Here is a 21950-nt window from a genome sequence, read left to right as displayed (position 1 = left end):
GGGATGCAAGTGTAATTGTTCTAATAGAGAAATGATATGTATACAATAAAACATGCTTTTTTATATGGAATAAAAATGAACGACATTCTTATATTGTTATTTACACAGTAAATTATATATCTCATATAATAAGGAATGAAACATGAACATCTCTGCTATTCATATGATTTCAATGTGTCAAAATGATATTGATTATTATTGTTTCTATGATTTAACACTTTTAATTTGAAAGCAGCTGATAAAGTCCACTGAATAACAGTTGTTGCCCCTTGGTAGTACAGCGGCATGTCTACGGATTTAGAACGCTAAAATTAGGGTTTCGATTTCCCTCGATGGGCTCACCAGATAGCCCGATGTGGCGTTGCTATAAGAAAACAATCACAATCACAATAACAGTTGTTATAGGAATTGTTGTTTTAAGTCGTTAAACATGTTATGTATAGAACTTGTATACATAACAAGTATACAAGTTTAGTTTTAGCAGAACTAAACAGAACAACTGTTTACCACGACATTAAACCAGCTGCTGTAGCTGGGTTTCTGCGTGTTGTATTGGCAAGTTGGGGTAAAATAACAGTAGATTACATCAATAATCTTATTAACAGCATATTACGACGAATTGTGGAGGTCATTAGAATACGAGGATATCTAGCCAAGTAAAGAATATCTAATATGAACTGATATAGGTTTATAAATGCTATTTATAATAAGGTGATGTTATATTTTGTCATTATATATGTATATGTTTTGTTGTGATAGGTGAAAGGTTAAATGTAAACATCTTTCTACAGGTGTATATATAAATTTGTTCGCCAATCTAATAAATGGTCCATGATGTACACATAACTTGTCTCATAAAACACATTACATATGTTGTTGTTTAATATAACATGCGTTTCCAGTTTGACAGCAATAACTGTATTTGTAATCTATTTGAATAATAAATATCTGATTTATTACAAAATATGAAACATTTTGTTCAAAACTGTGTTTATTATGGTTTCTAGAACTACTAAAGAAAAACAACGTAGAGACATATTGTTAAAATATTTAAAAGTATAAGATAAAACATTTCTGCAATATTTAGAACTAGCAGAGTAAAGCAATATTGTAGCATATTATTAAAATATTTCCAGTTTCTAGAGGAAAACATTCTAGTGCCATATTGTTAAAATATTTACAAGTACTAGAGAAAGCATTATTGCAATATTTAGAACTAGCAGAGTAAAGCAATATTGTAACATATTGTAAAAATATTTCCAGTTTTCAGAGGAAAATATTCTAGTGCGATATTGTTAAAATATTTACAAGTTCTAGAGAAACCATTATTGAAATATCTAGAACTAGCAGAGTAAAGCAATATTGTAGCATATTGTTAAAATATTTCCAGTTAACAGAGGAAAACATTCTAGTGCGATATTGTTAAAATATTTACAAGTTCTAGAGAAAGCATTATTGAAATATCTAGAACTAGCAGAGTAAAGCAATATTGTAGCATATTGTTAAAATATTTCCAGTTACCATAGGAAAACTTTCTAATGTCATATTGCTAAAATATTTAAAACTAAGAGAAATAAGAAAGTGTGAGGTATAATATTTATTATTTTAGTGACGTGAATTCAAGAGGCAAAATAAGAAAACCTTACTTAGCTCTAAGAGCGAGCTCGACTCGCAATCTACATGACGCTGGTTTGAATCCACGTTGCACCAAACATGCTCACATTTTAGAGGTAGACGTGTTTTTATGTTGCGTTCAATTCCAATATTAGTTAGTAAAACAGTATTCAGAGAGTTGGCGGTGGATAGGGATGATTAGCTGTCTTCTTTAAATTTGGGAAGGCTCGCGCAAATAGCCTTCGTGTAGCTTTGCGTGAAATAAAAAAAAACAAACGAAACAGTTATAAGAATCTTCCGATTTAAAACTACTCACGTATTCCGATTATCTCTGTATTCAGTTACGTTATCACTGGTGTTAGAACAATTATTATATAAATAAAATAAATATTCGGATATTTTTATGTGTCATCATTTGTATTTGTGTCATTTCAGTTTCGTTCCCAATACGTATGTAAATTCCAAATGTATCTGGTGCCTACAATTATATAGTTGCTGCTATGTTTAATCTCAGCTCCAATACCGGCACAGAATACTATTGAAGAAGTAAGGGAACGTTTGGGATGCAAGTGTAATTGTTCTAATAGAGAAATGATATGTATACAATAAAACATGCTTTTTTATATGGATTAAAAATGAACGACATTCTTATATTGTTATTTACACAGTAAATTATATATCTCATATAATAAGGAATGAAACATGAACATCACTGCTATTCATATGATTTCAATGTGTCAAAATGATATTGATTATTATTGTTTCTATGATTTAACACTTTTAATTTGAAAGCAGCTGATAAAGTCCACTGAATAACAGTTGTTGCCCCTTGGTAGTACAGCGGCATGTCTACGGATTTAGAACGCTAAAATTAGGGTTTCGATTTCCCTCGATGGGCTCACCAGATAGCCCGATGTGGCGTTGCTATAAGAAAACAATCACAATCACAATAACAGTTGTTATAGGAATTGTTGTTTTAAGTCGTTAAACATGTTATGTATAGAACTTGTATACATAACAAGTATACAAGTTTAGTTTTGGCAGAACTAAACAGAACAACGGTTTACCACGACATTAAACCAGCTGCTGTAGCTGGGTTTCTGCGTCTTGTATTGGCAAGTTGGGGTAAAATAACAGTAGATTACATCAATAATCTTATTAACAGCATATTACGTCGAATTGTGGAGGTCATTAGAATACGAGGATATCTAGCCAAGTACAGAATATCTAATATGAACTATTATAGGTTTATAAATGCTATTTATAATAAGGTGATGTTATATTTTGTCATTATATATGTATATGTTTTGTTGTGATAGGTGAAAGGTTAAATGTAAACATCTTTCTACAGGTGTATATATAAATTTGTTCGCCAATCTAATAAATGGTCCATGATGTACACATAACTTGTCTCATAAAACACATTAGATATGTTGTTGTTTAATATAACATGCGTTTCTCAGTTTGACAGCAATAACTGTATTTGTAATCTATTTGAATAGTAAATATCTGATTTATTACAAAATATGAAACATTTTGTTCAAAACTGTGTTTATTATGGTTTCTAGAACTACTAAAGAAAAACAACGTAGAGACATGTTGTTAAAATATTTAAAAGTATAAGATAAAACATTTCTGCAATATTTAGAACTAGCAGAGTAAAGCAATATTGTAGCATATTGTTAAAATATTTCCAGTTACCAGAGGAAGACATTCTAGTGCCATATTGTTAAAATATTTACAAGTACTAGAGAAAGCATTATTGCAATATTTAGAACTAGCAGAGTAAAGGAATATTGTAGCATATTGTTAAAATATTTCCAGTTAACAGAGGAAAACAACCTATTGCGATATTGTTAAAATATTTACAAGTTCTAGAGAAAGCATTATTGAAATATCTAGAACTTGCAGAGTAAAGCAATATTGTAGCATATTGTTAAAATATTTCCAGTTACCAGAGGAAAACATTCTAGTGCGATATTGTTAAAATATTTACAAGTTCTAGAGAAAGCATTATTGAAATATCTAGAACTAGCAGAGTAAAGCAATATTGTAGCATATTGTTAAAATATTTCCAGTTATCATAGGAAAACTTTCTTATGTCATATTGTTAAAATATTTACAAGTTCTAGAGAAAGCATTATTGAAATATCTAGAACTAGCAGAGTAAAGCAATATTGTAGCATATTGTTAAAATATTTCCAGTTACCAGAGGAAAACATTCTAGTGCGATATTGTTAAAATATTTACAAGTTCTAGAGAAAGCATTATTGAAATATCTAGAACTAGCAGAGTAAAGCAATATTGTAGCATATTGTTAAAATATTTCCAGTTACCATAGGAAAACTTTCTTATGTCATATTGTTAAAATATTTAAAACTGAGAGAAATAAAAAAGTGTGAGGTATAATATTTATTATTCTAGTGAGGTGAATTCACGAGGCAAAATAAGAAAACCTTACTTAGCTCTAAGAGCGAGCTCGACTCGCAATCTACATGACGCTGGTTTGAATCCACGTTGCACCAAACATGCTCACCTTTTAGACGTAGACGTGTTTTTATGTTGCGTTCAATTCCAATATTAGTTAGTAAAAGAGTATTCTGAGAGTTGGCGGTGGATAGTGATGATTAGCTGTCTTCTTTAAATTTGGGAAGGCTCGCGCAAATAGCCTTCGTGTAGCTTTGCGTGAAATAAAAAAAAACAAACGAAACAGTTATAAGAATCTTCCGATTTAAAACTACTCACGTATTCCGATTATCTCTGTATTCAGTTACGTTATCACTGGTGTTAGAACAATTATTATATAAATAAAATAAATATTCGGGTATTTTTATGTGTCATCATTTGTATTTGTGTCATTTCAGTTTCGTTCCCAATACGTATGTAAATTCCAAATGTATCTGGTGCCTACAATTATATAGTTGCTGCTATGTTTAATCTCAGCTCCAATACCGGCCCAGAATACTATTGAAGAAGTAAGGGAACGTTTGGGATGCAAGAGTAATTGTTCTAATAGGGAAATGATATGTATACAATAAAACATGCTTTTTTATATGGATTGAAAATAAACGACATTCTTATATTGTTATTTACACAGTAAATTATATATCTCATATAATAAGGAATGAAACATGAACATCACTGCTATTCATATGATTTCAATGTGTCAAAATGATATTGATTATTATTGTTTCTATGATTTAACACTTTTAACTTGAAATCAGCTGATAAAGTCCACTGAATAACAGTTGTTGCCCCTTGGTAGTACAGCGGTATGTCTACGGATTTAGAACGCTAAAATTAGGGTTTCGATTTCCCTCGGTGGGCTCACCAGATAGCCCGATGTGGCGTTGCTATAAGAAAACAATCACAATCACAATAACAGTTGTTATAGGAATTATTGTTTTAAGTCGTTGAACATGTTATGTATAGAACTTGTATACATAACAAGTATACAAGTTTAGTTTTGGCAGAACTAAACAGAACAACGGTTTACCACGACATTAAACCAGCTGCTGTAGCTGGGTTTCTGCGTCTTGTATTGGCAAGTTGGGGTAAAATAACAGTAGATTACATCAATAATCTTATTAACAGCATATTACGTCGAATTGTGGAGGTCATTAGAATACGAGGATATCTAGCCAAGTACAGAATATCTAATATGAACTATTATAGGTTTATAAATGCTATTTATAATAAGGTGATGTTATATTTTGTCATTATATATGTATATGTTTTGTTGTGATAGGTGAAAGGTTAAATGTAAACATCTTTCTACAGGTGTATATATAAATTTGTTCGCCAATCTAATAAATGGTCCATGATGTACACATAACTTGTCTCATAAAACACATTAGATATGTTGTTGTTTAATATAACATGCGTTTCTCAGTTTGACAGCAATAACTGTATTTGTAATCTATTTGAATAGTAAATATCTGATTTATTACAAAATATGAAACATTTTGTTCAAAACTGTGTTTATTATGGTTTCTAGAACTACTAAAGAAAAACAACGTAGAGACATGTTGTTAAAATATTTAAAAGTATAAGATAAAACATTTCTGCAATATTTAGAACTAGCAGAGTAAAGCAATATTGTAGCATATTGTTAAAATATTTCCAGTTACCAGAGGAAGACATTCTAGTGCCATATTGTTAAAATATTTACAAGTACTAGAGAAAGCATTATTGCAATATTTAGAACTAGCAGAGTAAAGGAATATTGTAGCATATTGTTAAAATATTTCCAGTTAACAGAGGAAAACAACCTATTGCGATATTGTTAAAATATTTACAAGTTCTAGAGAAAGCATTATTGAAATATCTAGAACTTGCAGAGTAAAGCAATATTGTAGCATATTGTTAAAATATTTCCAGTTACCAGAGGAAAACATTCTAGTGCGATATTGTTAAAATATTTACAAGTTCTAGAGAAAGCATTATTGAAATATCTAGAACTAGCAGAGTAAAGCAATATTGTAGCATATTGTTAAAATATTTCCAGTTATCATAGGAAAACTTTCTTATGTCATATTGTTAAAATATTTACAAGTTCTAGAGAAAGCATTATTGAAATATCTAGAACTAGCAGAGTAAAGCAATATTGTAGCATATTGTTAAAATATTTCCAGTTACCAGAGGAAAACATTCTAGTGCGATATTGTTAAAATATTTACAAGTTCTAGAGAAAGCATTATTGAAATATCTAGAACTAGCAGAGTAAAGCAATATTGTAGCATATTGTTAAAATATTTCCAGTTACCATAGGAAAACTTTCTTATGTCATATTGTTAAAATATTTAAAACTGAGAGAAATAAAAAAGTGTGAGGTATAATATTTATTATTCTAGTGAGGTGAATTCACGAGGCAAAATAAGAAAACCTTACTTAGCTCTAAGAGCGAGCTCGACTCGCAATCTACATGACGCTGGTTTGAATCCACGTTGCACCAAACATGCTCACCTTTTAGACGTAGACGTGTTTTTATGTTGAGTTCAATTCCAATATTAGTTAGTAAAAGAGTATTCTGAGAGTTGGCGGTGGATAGTGATGATTAGCTGTCTTCTTTAAATTTGGGAAGGCTCGCGCAAATAGCCTTCGTGTAGCTTTGCGTGAAATAAAAAAAAAACAAACGAAACAGTTATAAGAATCTTCCGATTTAAAACTACTCACGTATTCCGATTATCTCTGTATTCAGTTACGTTATCACTGGTGTTAGAACAATTATTATATAAATAAAATAAATATTCGGGTATTTTTATGTGTCATCATTTGTATTTGTGTCATTTCAGTTTCGTTCCCAATACGTATGTAAATTCCAAATGTATCTGGTGCCTACAATTATATAGTTGCTGCTATGTTTAATCTCAGCTCCAATACCGGCACAGAATACTATTGAAGAAGTAAGGGAACGTTTGGGATGCAAGAGTAATTGTTCTAATAGGGAAATGATATGTATACAATAAAACATGCTTTTTTATATGGATTGAAAATAAACGACATTCTTATATTGTTATTTACACAGTAAATTATATATCTCATATAATAAGGAATGAAACATGAACATCACTGCTATTCATATGATTTCAATGTGTCAAAATGATATTGATTATTATTGTTTCTATGATTTAACACTTTTAACTTGAAATCAGCTGATAAAGTCCACTGAATAACAGTTGTTGCCCCTTGGTAGTACAGCGGTATGTCTACGGATTTAGAACGCTAAAATTAGGGTTTCGATTTCCCTCGGTGGGCTCACCAGATAGCCCGATGTGGCGTTGCTATAAGAAAACAATCACAATCACAATAACAGTTGTTATAGGAATTATTGTTTTAAGTCGTTGAACATGTTATGTATAGAACTTGTATACATAACAAGTATACAAGTTTAGTTTTGGCAGAACTAAACAGAACAACGGTTTACCACGACATTAAACCAGCTGCTGTAGCTGGGTTTCTGCGTCTTGTATTGGCAAGTTGGGGTAAAATAACAGTAGATTACATCAATAATCTTATTAACAGCATATTACGTCGAATTGTGGAGGTCATTAGAATACGAGGATATCTAGCCAAGTACAGAATATCTAATATGAACTATTATAGGTTTATAAATGCTATTTATAATAAGGTGATGTTATATTTTGTCATTATATATGTATATGTTTTGTTGTGATAGCTGAAAGGTTAAATGTAAACATCTTTCTACAGGTGTATATATAAATTTGTTCGCCAATCTAATAAATGGTCCATGATGTACACATAACTTGTCTCATAAAACACATTACATATGTGGATGTTTAATATAACATGCGTTTCTCAGTTTGACAGCAATAACTGTATTTGTAATCTATTTGAATAGTAAATATCTGATTTATTACAAAATATGAAACATTTTGTTCAAAACTGTGTTTATTATGGTTTCTAGAACTACTAAAGAAAAACAACGTAGAGACATGTTGTTAAAATATTTAAAAGTATAAGATAAAACATTTCTGCAATATTTAGAACTAGCAGAGTAAAGCAATATTGTAGCATATTATTAAAATATTTCCAGTTTCTAGAGGAAAACATTCTAGTGCCATATTGTTAAAATATTTACAAGTACTAGAGAAAGCATTATTGCAATATTTAGAACTAGCAGAGTAAAGCAATATTGTAACATATTGTAAAAATATTTCCAGTTTTCAGAGGAAAATATTCTAGTGCGATATTGTTAAAATATTTACAAGTTCTAGAGAAACCATTATTGAAATATCTAGAACTAGCAGAGTAAAGCAATATTGTAGCATATTGTTAAAATATTTCCAGTTAACAGAGGAAAACATTCTAGTGCGATATTGTTAAAATATTTACAAGTTCTAGAGAAAGCATTATTGAAATATCTAGAACTAGCAGAGTAAAGCAATATTGTAGCATATTGTTAAAATATTTCCAGTTACCATAGGAAAACTTTCTAATGTCATATTGCTAAAATATTTAAAACTGAGAGAAATAAAAAAGTGTGAGGTATAATATTTATTATTCTAGTGAGGTGAATTCACGAGGCAAAATAAGAAAACCTTACTTAGCTCTAAGAGCGAGCTCGACTCGCAATCTACATGACGCTGGTTTGAATCCACGTTGCACCAAACATGCTCACCTTTTAGACGTAGACGTGTTTTTATGTTGCGTTCAATTCCAATATTAGTTAGTAAAAGAGTATTCTGAGAGTTGGCGGTGGATAGTGATGATTAGCTGTCTTCTTTAAATTTGGGAAGGCTCGCGCAAATAGCCTTCGTGTAGCTTTGCGTGAAATAAAAAAAAACAAACGAAACAGTTATAAGAATCTTCCGATTTAAAACTACTCACGTATTCCGATTATCTCTGTATTCAGTTACGTTATCACTGGTGTTAGAACAATTATTATATAAATAAAATAAATATTCGGGTATTTTTATGTGTCATCATTTGTATTTGTGTCATTTCAGTTTCGTTCCCAATACGTATGTAAATTCCAAATGTATCTGGTGCCTACAATTATATAGTTGCTGCTATGTTTAATCTCAGCTCAATACCGGCACAGAATACTATTGAAGAAGTAAGGGAACGTTTGGGATGCAAGAGTAATTGTTCTAATAGGGAAATGATATGTATACAATAAAACATGCTTTTTTATATGGATTGAAAATAAACGACATTCTTATATTGTTATTTACACAGTAAATTATATATCTCATATAATAAGGAATGAAACATGAACATCACTGCTATTCATATGATTTCAATGTGTCAAAATGATATTGATTATTATTGTTTCTATGATTTAACACTTTTAACTTGAAATCAGCTGATAAAGTCCACTGAATAACAGTTGTTGCCCCTTGGTAGTACAGCGGTATGTCTACGGATTTAGAACGCTAAAATTAGGGTTTCGATTTCCCTCGGTGGGCTCACCAGATAGCCCGATGTGGCGTTGCTATAAGAAAACAATCACAATCACAATAACAGTTGTTATAGGAATTATTGTTTTAAGTCGTTGAACATGTTATGTATAGAACTTGTATACATAACAAGTATACAAGTTTAGTTTTGGCAGAACTAAACAGAACAACGGTTTACCACGACATTAAACCAGCTGCTGTAGCTGGGTTTCTGCGTCTTGTATTGGCAAGTTGGGGTAAAATAACAGTAGATTACATCAATAATCTTATTAACAGCATATTACGTCGAATTGTGGAGGTCATTAGAATACGAGGATATCTAGCCAAGTACAGAATATCTAATATGAACTATTATAGGTTTATAAATGCTATTTATAATAAGGTGATGTTATATTTTGTCATTATATATGTATATGTTTTGTTGTGATAGGTGAAAGGTTAAATGTAAACATCTTTCTACAGGTGTATATATAAATTTGTTCGCCAATCTAATAAATGGTCCATGATGTACACATAACTTGTCTCATAAAACACATTACATATGTGGATGTTTAATATAACATGCGTTTCTCAGTTTGACAGCAATAACTGTATTTGTAATCTATTTGAATAGTAAATATCTGATTTATTACAAAATATGAAACATTTTGTTCAAAACTGTGTTTATTATGGTTTCTAGAACTACTAAAGAAAAACAACGTAGAGACATGTTGTTAAAATATTTAAAAGTATAAGATAAAACATTTCTGCAATATTTAGAACTAGCAGAGTAAAGCAATATTGTAGCATATTATTAAAATATTTCCAGTTTCTAGAGGAAAACATTCTAGTGCCATATTGTTAAAATATTTACAAGTACTAGAGAAAGCATTATTGCAATATTTAGAACTAGCAGAGTAAAGGAATATTGTAGCATATTGTTAAAATATTTCCAGTTAACAGAGGAAAACATTCTATTGCGATATTGTTAAAATATTTACAAGTTCTAGAGAAAGCATTATTGAAATATCTAGAACTAGCAGAGTAAAGCAATATTGTAGCATATTGTTAAAATATTTCCAGTTACCATAGGAAAACTTTCTTATGTCATATTGCTAAAATATTTAAAACTAAGAGAAATAAAAAAGTGTGAGGTATAATATCTATTATTCTAGTGAGGTGAATTCAAGAGGCAAAATAAGAAAACCTTACTTAGCTCTAAGAGCGAGCTCGACTCGCAATCTACATGACGCTGGTTTGATTCCACGTTGCACCAAACATGCTCACCTTTTAGACGTAGACGTGTTTTTATGTTGCGTTCAATTCCAATATTAGTTAGTAAAAGAGTATTCTGAGAGTTGGCGGTGGATAGTGATGATTAGCTGTCTTCTTTAAATTTGGGAAGGCTCGCGCAAATAGCCTTCGTGTAGCTTTGCGTGAAATGAAAAAAACAAACGAAACAGTTATAAGAATCTTCCGATTTAAAACTACTCACGTATTCCGATTATCTCTGTATTCAGTTACGTTATGACTGGAGTTAGAACAATTATTATATAAATAAAATAAATATTCGGGTATTTTTATGTGTCATCATTTGTATTTGTGTCATTTCAGTTTCGTTCCCAATACGTATGTAAATTCCAAATGTATCTGGTGCCTACAATTATATAGTTGCTGCTCTGTTTAATCTCAGCTCCAATACCGGCACAGAATACTATTGAAGAAGTAAGGGAACGTTTGGGATGCAAGTGTAATTGTTCTAATAGGGAAATGATATGTATACAATAAAAAATGCTTTTTTATATGGATTGAAAATGAACGACTTTCTTATATTGTTATTTACACAGTAAATTATATATCTCATATAATAAGGAATGAAACATGAACATCACTGCTATTCATATGATTTCAATGTGTCAAAATGATATTGATTATTATTGTTTCTATGATTTAACACTTTTAACTTAAAATCAGCTGATAAAGTCCACTGAATAACAGTTGTTGCCCCTTGGTAGTACAGCGGTATGTCTACGGATTTAGAACGCTAAAATTAGGGTTTCGATTTCCCTCGGTGGGCTCACCAGATAGCCCGATGTGGCGTTGCTATAAGAAAACAATCACAATCACAATAACAGTTGTTATAGGAATTATTGTTTTAAGTCGTTAAACATGTTATGTATAGAACTTTAATAAGTTCTGTATCTGATGTGTCACACAACAAAGTTTTATAGTTAACAATAAGCAGTTAGATTGTTTATTATTTGGCTGTTTACTTAACAACAAATGGTCTTGAAACAAATTTCGTTAATATTAAATATATTTTCTTAAAGTATTAGAAACTGTTTTATTGTCTACTAATTTAACAATCGTATTTCCTAATCAATGTAATATGTTTACGTATTGAAATTAGATAACTTAAGATGTAACACAAACCCAACCATGAAATATTATAAATTGGGTGGTGATGGTTTGTTACCTTCTCTCTTATCTTACACTGCTGAATTGGGGCGGCTAGCAAGCTCTTGGGCTACTCTTTTATCAACGAATAGTGGTATTGACCGTCACATTATAAACCCCCACGACTGAAAGGGCGAGCACGGTTGGTATGACAGGGTTTCGAACCCGCAACCCTCAGATAACGAGTCGAGTGCCTTAACCAGCTATGCTGGGCCTCTTCCTCTTTGGAGACAAGAGTTTGTTTGTCAACTTTTAATGTTTAATAAAAGCATTTCAAAAAATATTTTTAAGGTCGTGTTTTAATTTATTACGAATATCTATCCACTCATGCTTTTCTTGAGGAACTTTTTCGTGTTTTCATAATGTTTTTAGAACACCGTTGTAAATTACGTATTTTCCAATGTACGACTTTAGATTCAATAAATGAATATTTTTATTATTATTTTAAACTTAGAAATTATGTTTTAGAAAGGAAAAAAAAAGATGGCTTCATAAAATATTGATAAAAAAATAAAAAGTCGCATGAATTGTAACTTGTTATTGAACCTACAATCAAAATTTAGATTTTGTTTCTGTTGCTCAAAGCAGTAGCAACGTGAACCGTACATGTGATATAATCCTCTAGAGGGCAGGGTTGTTGATGTTTTTGGGAAAGTTTCCTCGAGTTATTTGCACTGAACGATCATCAGCTAAAGTCATTGTCATAAACGTTTGGAACTTTTAGTAGATAATATATGTGAAAACATAAATTATTAACGACTACAACAAACGTTTTATAACGAGAAATGAGTAATTCGCAATTAAATGTTCTGATAAAGCGAATAGTATTTCTTTACATATAAACTACTTCAAAAATTAATTTATTTTGTATTTTGAGTATAAGATAATTTAATATTACTTATTAGAAAGTTAGAAAAAAACGACCTTTAAACTGCACACATAAATACAATTTATCCAGGGATTCTATATACAGCAAATTTCTTGTAATTGTAATGCTTCATTTGTCGAGTCTACTGTAATGTTCGTCTAACATTACATAAAATATTATTGTTGTTTTACTATTGTTTCAATATTACATTATAGATATAATGCTAACTACATTATACATATATTTATTACTTAAATAAACTATAAAACAGAGAAAACTACAATATGTTTTATGATTAATTGAAAAAAGGCATAGACAGAGATTATTGGTGGTACATATAAGTAAAACACTATTCAGAAAACAACACTTTATATCAATACACTTGATACGAGTAGTTCTAGTTTAAAAATTATGTACCCCACTGTACAACTCAAAGTTATAATTTGTTTCTGACATTTTTGGAAGCTTTGTATCCTTTCATATCGAATTCTTTGTCTCTTAGCAGCATCTATTTTCCGTCTATGTGTCATTTTTGTTTTAAATAAAACACTGTGGTTCTCCTTGTTTAAGTGATATATGTTGTGTGCCGACTTACAATACTAAAAACCGGATATCGATACCCGTGGTTGGTAGAGCACGAACAGCCGATTGTATAGTTTTATAAAAGAAAGACGTGGTTTAAAGATGCCACTGAATTATATTATTCTTCTTTGCAGGCGGCATGATGTTTGTCAGCTTTTAATATTTGGTTTTGTAGTTACCAACAAACAAACACATTGTCATGATATTTCACTGTATATCATGGCTGCTTAACGTTGTTAAAGTAAAGTTAACTTTAAATAGAAATTACTGTTTGTTTAAAGACTAACACGAACAGTTCATCTTTATCGTTAACAGATGCAACCCTTCAAGAGGTTTCACATGTTTTCGTTTGAGAATGTTCTCAAGAAAGTAACGAGAATGATAACCCGTTACATAATTAATGTAATGTAATTGTTCTATGAACAACTGTTGAATACAAAGTATTCTGTGGCGTAACATTATGTTTTAGATGTCGTCTACACATTGTTTTGTTTTAACTCTGTCCACAATATTGAATCAAACTCTGTTGTAAGTCCAATGTAGCAATGAGATTGGGTATGATAGATTATCGTATCTACGTAATTGGGTATCATAGAGGATTGTAGCTATGTGATTGGGTGAGGCTCTCGCTATATTTACTATATTTCTGTGTTGAAAAATATAAAGTAGTCTGACTTATATCTAAGAAGACCTTTCTTGTTTACTTAACAGGAAGTAGGAAGGATAAGTCATATTATTTTACGAATTAAATTATCTTGTTTAACACAGCGAAATATTTTAGGAAATAGAAACAAATTTTCTTAGGATACAAATCATACTACAGTACTGTATTAAAGTCTTAGGACAAGAGAACATTTTGTCATTCTTTCCAATTTATGGGAATCATTCTACATCACACCACTGAATGTAAACTTCAATACTATGGTAATGTTTCACTGATCCCTGCTGACAACTGAATGAGTCAGGATAAGAATACTTATTATTCTTTAGAATTCTCATATCATTGTACCAAATGATGTCATAAGAGATATGCTTGAATGAATATGCTGATCAAATTATGAGTCTGAAGTAAGTGTCATGGTACCTCCATATAGTGTCTTAATCATACAGAAAGAAGCTAGCCCAAGGTACCTGTATATTCTAGAATAAATCAATTTAAATGTCACTACACAAATATACCTTGATAAAAAGATGTATTTTACACAATATGTATTAAATTTTGTTGTTATTTGAAATAATCACGGACCAACAAACGTAGAGAATTGTCACCGGAGCTGAGAGTTCGCAACATAGCATTACATGATTCGAGTTGGACACCCCGAAAAATTGTTGCAGACTTGAAATGCCCGCCTTCAAACGTCGTCAGTCACACCCTATATCGCGAGAGGTAAATTTCAAAATACGAAAAAAAGGAGTAGAACACCAAAATTCAATAATACTGATGTTAAGTATCTTTGTTAATGAAGCCTTCAGGATAAAATCAAGACTGCCACTGATGGGCCCGGCATGGCCAAGCGTGTTAAGGCGTGTGACTCGTAATCTGAGGGTCTCGGGTTCGCATTCCCGTCGCGCCAAACATGCTCGCCCTTTCAGCCGTGGGGGCATTATAATGTGACGGTCAATCCCACCATTCGTTGGTAAAAGAGTAGCCCAGGAGATGGCAGTGGGTGGTGATGACTAGCTGCCTTCCCTCTTACACTGCCAAATTAGGGACGGCTAGCACAGATAGCCCTCGAGTAGCTTTGTGCGAAATTCAAAAACAAACAAAACAAACTGCCATTGATCTCAAGCGTAAGCAAAACAACCATGTACCAAATGACAGAAAAGTGTCCAGATCTCCAGTATCAAGAAGAGCCAATGAGAATGTGATATTTAGTCATGCAGCAGTTTACACGTGTTGTCAAGAGAGTGAAACTTACTAACTACAATTATACGTCATTTCTATAAACTTAAATTTAGTAGATTAACCGAAACATTTGAAATATATTTGCTGATTCCTAGATCTTCTAGATCGGAAAGTAACAACTAGAAATATCTTTACAATGTTTATATTTGGATTTAAACCTTTGTCTACGCCCGTATTAAAAATATTTTTTTATGGATGTAGATTTGGTCTATTTGGATTTTTCCAAAGCATTTGACAAAGTGTCACATAAAAGGCTTTCAAAGAAACTTATCTCTATATGTGTTGCTAGTGTTAAGACAAATAATATTTTAGGTTGTATCTTCAAAAATATTTAATACAAGTTGAATGAAGTTATAATTTCATTGTACAAGCCACTGGTTTGGCCACTTACCTTAGGGAAAACATATAACTGTTGGTTCAGAAGAGGGTTACTAAAATGGTATCTGGGATAGATAAGTTTTCATATGAGTGGGGTATAAGATCCTCAAAATTGTTTTCTCTTGAAAACAGAACAATTAAAGGTGATTTAAGTCCTAAAATCTTTAAAAAAACTGATATCGTTGATGCATCTACATTTTTCATATCTAACAACGAGAATTATGGAACCAGGTGAGACAAACTGAGATTTAGGCAAGAAGCGCCGTCTTGAGCTAAGTTGTGGAAGCAGTAAGTTTGAGTGAGTTAAAAAATATTAGATAGATATATAAGTGATAGTATTTTGCTTTAATTTTTATATCTTTTAAAAGTTATTTTTTGATTTTTTGTACAGGACGGAACAACCAAGGTGGACCAATAGGTCCCTTGTTTTCCCTAAACATTATGTTATGCACTAACCATCTAACTATGTTTTTAATATGCTCGCCCTTTCATTTGTGAGAACGTTACAAAGTAACGATAAATCCCACTATGTATTGGTAAGAGTAGCCAAGATTTGGCAGTTTGTGGTGATGACTAGCTGCCTTCCTTCTAGTCTGACAGTGCTAAACAGGGGAGAGCTAACGCAGGTAGCCCTTGTGTAACTTTGTGCGATATTCAAAATAGAAAACAAAATAAACAATAATGTTATTCTTCAGCATCTAATTAAAAACACAAAAACATTTTATAATCATTCCTGACAAAAAAATTTTTTTTTACAAACTGTGTAAGAGACGACTCCACTAAATTTCTGTAAATAATTTGTACACGTTTTGGAATTTACAAATAAATTCATATTGATGCCGCTTAAATAATGAAGCAATGTTTTCTAATTTAGGCTTAACAGAGAGAATTCAAACCTTAAGTGAAATTACATCGAAGGGATTGTTCAGTTAATGTGTGCTATTACCATGAATATTTTTACCGCTCTACAGAGGTTGTTCCAATATAATTACAATGAAGGCACGAAAATGTTTCTTTAAAAACACATGAGCAGATATTTGTAATAAATTAAAACATGACAACACAAAATACTAATTTTTAAAACGCTTTTATTAAACATTAAAAGTTGACAGACAATTTCCCGCCTCCAAAAAAGAATAACTGGGATTTCAGTGACTTCTATAAATCAGTTGATGTGATGTTAGCTTATCATAACAATACGTGAGTATAAAATCTGTAGTTTAGTGGATGCCGTTAACTGCATACATAATACACTGAAAAAAATAAGTAGATTAAATATAGTTTCACTGAGCAGGAACTAAAACAGGTTTTGCTACATTTTGTAATAGTTCATCATTAGGTTTGTGTGACATCTTAACTTGTCTATATTCAATACGTAAAAAAATTACATTGATTAGGAAATACGATTGTTAAATTAGTAGACAATAAAACAGTTTCTAATACTTAAAGAAAATATATTTAATATTAACGAAATATTGTTTCAAGACCATTTGTTGTTAAGTAAACAACCAAATAATAAACAATCTAACTGCTTATTGTTAACTACAAAACTTTGTTGTGTGACACATCAGATATGGAACTTATTAAAATGTATCATAATAATATGAACCAACATTCGATTACTAAAGTTGTTTTTTCAAAACTTGAAAGAATCGAATCTTAGTTTGAATATTTATCTATAATATAATACAAGTCCTTACCAGAGGAGTAATTCTCTCAGTACTTGACACAACAACAATTTATTTCCAACTTTTACATCGACGTCCCCAACCCTTCTCGCCTTTTCCACAACAACGACCTTTACGTTTTCCACAACAACGACCTTTACGTTTTCCACTACCTTTGAAGTTTTTGTCATTTTCTTCATCTTCAACATAATTCATGAAATAATTAATTAATCATTTGATCCCCATTGTTACAACTTTAAACTATTTATACTTTAAAGTTAGAATAATTAAAAAACACATCTAGCTTAACTTCTGTAACTGTAAAATAAAATCTGAACGGTCGTTTATTTACATGAGGAATAAGCAGCCAATTTGGTTTGGTCAATTTTGCACAAACGTGCAGAGTGGCTTCGGGCGATGTGTAGGTCACGTGCATCGATCCCCAGGTTTTCGTGTTGCAAGACTTGAAGATTATTAGTGTGTCACCGGAATAAAATGGTCAGTTATAGCCATTACTATTTGTAGCTAGTGCCTAACAGACGGTAATTGTTCTACCAATATTTTGTGCCACAAGTGCCTCAACAGCCTGTTTTGAACAAAAATATCAAAAAAAAGAAAAAAAGGGTGATTAACTTTTACTTTTACAACGCACCTGCAGTGTTGACAGTGTGTACTCTAGTAAGCGTCCTCACGTATCGAATCTCTGACCAGGGGTTAAACTGGGACTGAAAAGTACGAAACAAAGTTCAGACGCTTGAAGATTCGCACCATTACTATTCCTGGCCTTCTGGTTTCAATGTCAAAGTGGATAACAAAATGGAGTTACACCTCTTTCAAATCCCATTTTAGCCACTACTGCAGGCTCTTCACTCCCAAAGTTAGTTAGGCCTAGTCCTAGTTATTTTAAAACCATCATTTCAAAAAAAAATTGTTTATTTTGTTAATTATTAGAAAAAAATTAAATAAGATAAAACTCTTCCACTCTGGAAACATAGGAGTAAATATTAATTTTTAAAGGAGTATTATTAAATTTGTTACGTGTTTTGGAATATTAACTGACGATTTTGTTTTCTTTGAAATATTTATAGGTATAACCATAAGCCAAACATGCGTATTACAAATCACATAAACTGCGGATAACCTAGGAGAAACAAAACTTAGAACAAAAATTTCGTTCCCGGACACGTCCTTCTCCACTGGCAAAGCGACATGTCTGAGAACTTAAAAAATTAGAAAATGGGTTTTGATACCAGTGGTTGGTAGAACACCGAAAGCCTATTTCGTACTTTCAGGCTTAATTATAAACAAAAAACTTCAAATATCTGATTTGGTAACACGAATGGATAAGTTAAGAAAAATATATTCTTGATTAATTTCTAGTTTAAGTATTACAGTCATTAACTGTGAACTTATTGTTCCCCTTAACAAAAATTATTTTTTGTTTCTAATATTTTCCTACTTTCTGTGTTTATATATTTATTTATAATTCCTTATATTTTTAACATTGTTATATATACTTTATCTTGTTGGTCATGTGAAGTATTTATTACATATCTGTGGTTACACTTTATTTTCATATACAAACACTTATTAAAACGTAAGATTATCAAAATTGTTGTATTTGAAAATAATTTCAAATAAGTCCCAAAATAGCAAGAAGACAAACTAACAGTCTTCAGTGATACATAATTATGAACTTAAATGTTATTCAAAACAACACGTATCATTAAGACAGAAAACTAAGTTTCACCTGAAGTTTTAGTCTCACACATGGGAAAAAATCTATTTGTGTCACAAGTACTTTGAAAAAAATATCCCCTCAGGAGCAAAACACACTTCAAGTCCTTGTTTAGCGGTGGTGTTATGAAAGGCCAGTCGTCACTATTACCGATTACGTTTTGGTTTTCGTCCGTCAGAAGAGTGCCATTCAAAAAAACTCAAGTGGCAGCAATTAAATACATCTTTTCCAAATACGTAGCCACCTGTTTAGCCAGTTCAGGAGTTTGGGGGATAGCAGCTCTTCCCCCTATAAGTTCACAGAACATGTAAACAGCTTCGATATTCGTTAAGGCTGTTGGATACACATTATAACAGGTGTCTTTAACACAGTAGGAAACATCGGCTGTAAAAAATACACATTTGTTTATTGTTCAAACAATGATGTTTTCAATAAAGTCAACTTTGACAACAATACTGTTATTGTTGTGATGTGCAAACATACAATGAGTTCAATAGATATTGTCACAGAATCAACCAAGTTGATAACTATATTATAAATATTAATTATAATAGAAGGATAAATATAAAGTTTTGTTGCTCTAGACGCAGAGGTGTATTATATTTCACTGACGTAAATCCAACATTGTAATATATCAAGGAAATCTCACGACAATAGCTATATTAAGTTTCTAAATAACTAACCAATCTAAACAGAAAATTATATGAATCTTCTGTAGAGATCTGAAATCATAAATTACTATAATATAACACAAATGTTAATGATGTAAAGAACCAGATTATTTAAATTAATTTATAACTAGACGGTTCCATCAATGATACGTTTCTCGTTATATTATACAAAGATACGTGCTTCAACATACCTTTAGGAATTTCACAGAGACTTCAACCTGAGATATGTGAATCAGTTATTTCCCACTTGAAACTAGAACTTCTTTTCATTGCTACTTTACCATTTTCTACTGTTTGTGGTTGAGAAGTTCCCCAAATATTAATAAAAGCCGAATTGTTTACTGTCTCTTCTTGAGACAGACCAAGCCACACTGGACTATCATCGGTTATTGTTCTGCTGGCCAAATCCATAAGGAACTTCGCTGTTTCTTCATCAGAAGGCGTAGCCGGTGTCATTCCGTAAAATCTGCAAACTTGTGGCACATATATTTTCCAAGATGATAAAATAGGTCCATCCGTTTTTATATTGTAACACGTTGTTTCAGTACAGTCCAGAACTACACAAAGTAGAAACAATCAGGAACAATAAGTGACATAATTTTGAAATAATGCTAGTGTTAGCGGACTAAAAATCAATAACATTATGAACAACTAGAGAGTGAAGACAGAAGACTAGTTCATGTTCTCACGTCTTTTACATGTAGCTATATGTAAATAACGTGTTGTACACATGATTTTATATAAAAGTACGTTCTTGTCCAGTTTGTTAACTTATGAACTAAAAAGGAATATTTTTTATTTTTTAAATCTTAATCAATATTATCAAAACCATTCATTTCTTCCTGCTAAGCTATAATAATGATGTATAAGACGTGTATACTCGAGGTTTTTTGAATTCACACATAACAAACAAACGTAAAAGTACAAAATTTATTTATTTTGTGATTAAAATTATAATTATCATATTGAGATACTGCTCGCTAACAAACGTGTTGCGATAGGACTCTTGTAACTGGAGGAAGAAGAAATGTTGTGTAGTTGATGGTTATATTTTTATGATCTATTTGTGTTTAACTTTCATATGTTTAGAGGAATTAAATAAATTACACGTTGAGGTTTTATACGTTTCCCAGGATGCTTTAAATCTTTTATTCATTTGTATATTGTAACAAGTTGTTTCTGTCCACAACTATACAGAGTGGAAACAGGAAAAAATAAAATACAAGTTTGTAGGAATGCGGTGTCAACAACTTGAGAGTTGTTAAAGAGTAGTCTGGTTCGTGTTTTGAAGTCTGTAATGCGTAGTGAAATGTAAATAATGTATCGTACACTTAGTTTCAGAGTTTGAAATGTTCATATTTTTATATCAAAGCCTCTATGTACCCTGAAAAACGTGTTACGATAGGACTCTATAACTGGAAGAAGGAGAACCTGTGGTTTGATTGTTGCTAACACTTTCTCTAACATGTAAACATTATCATATTGTGATGTAATTTCACTAATAGCATTGGTTTTTTGTCTTATAACTATAGATATATCTTAGCCCATTGCCATTGTAACACCCTGATGGATGCTCGAAACTTCGCATAAAATAAACTAGGTAAGTTTTGACTTAGTCATGTCAATTTATTCTTTATTATCATTTATCTAAGTTTTATTTCTCCTTCAACTCTCAATCAATAACTGTTTAATTGACAGCTTTGTTGTTTATGCTGTATTAATTTTTAACCTTCAGATATTGAGACGAGTTAACATTAAACTGCAGAGAGTAAAAGAAACTTGATAGATTTTATGGTAAAACACTTTAATATATATATGATAAGACTGTATACAAACCATGTTTAACGACTTCAAACAATGAATCCTCTAACAACTGTTATAGATACCGTGGAATTCAGTAGACTTTATCAGCTGCTTTCAAGTTAAAAGTGTTGTTATATCATAGAAACAATAATAATCAATCTCATTTTGACACAATAAAATCATATGAATAGCTGTGATGTTCATGTTTCATTCCTTATGATATGAGATGTATAGTTACCGTGTAAATAACAATATAAGAATGTCGTTCATTTTAATTCCATATAAAAAAGCATCTTTTACTATATACATATCATTTCTCTATAAGAACAATTATACTTACTTTCCAAACTTGCCTGTACTTCTTC

The 21950-nt window shown here is 31.2% G+C and overlaps 1 protein-coding gene across 1 annotated transcript in view; it reads right to left on the bottom strand.

Moving 5' to 3' along the window:
• Positions 1 to 16801: 16801 nt before the first annotated feature.
• The window catches only part of LOC143239005 (uncharacterized), a 58258-nt gene continuing 53109 nt past the window's right edge, over positions 16802 to 21950 (bottom strand). The window contains exons 3-6 of the mRNA XM_076479720.1: positions 19974 to 20339; positions 19124 to 19495; positions 17407 to 17573; positions 16802 to 16959 (exon numbers count right to left, since the gene is read on the bottom strand). Of these exons, the coding sequence (XP_076335835.1) occupies positions 19996 to 20339 (344 nt within the window). The 3' untranslated portion in view covers positions 16802 to 16959; positions 17407 to 17573; positions 19124 to 19495; positions 19974 to 19995. The remainder of the gene's footprint in view (positions 16960 to 17406; positions 17574 to 19123; positions 19496 to 19973; positions 20340 to 21950) is intronic.

Source organism: Tachypleus tridentatus, chromosome 13 (genome assembly GCF_004210375.1).
Source record: "Tachypleus tridentatus isolate NWPU-2018 chromosome 13, ASM421037v1, whole genome shotgun sequence".
NCBI lineage: Eukaryota > Metazoa > Arthropoda > Merostomata > Xiphosura > Limulidae > Tachypleus > Tachypleus tridentatus.
This window is presented reverse-complemented; position numbering and strand designations above follow the sequence as displayed.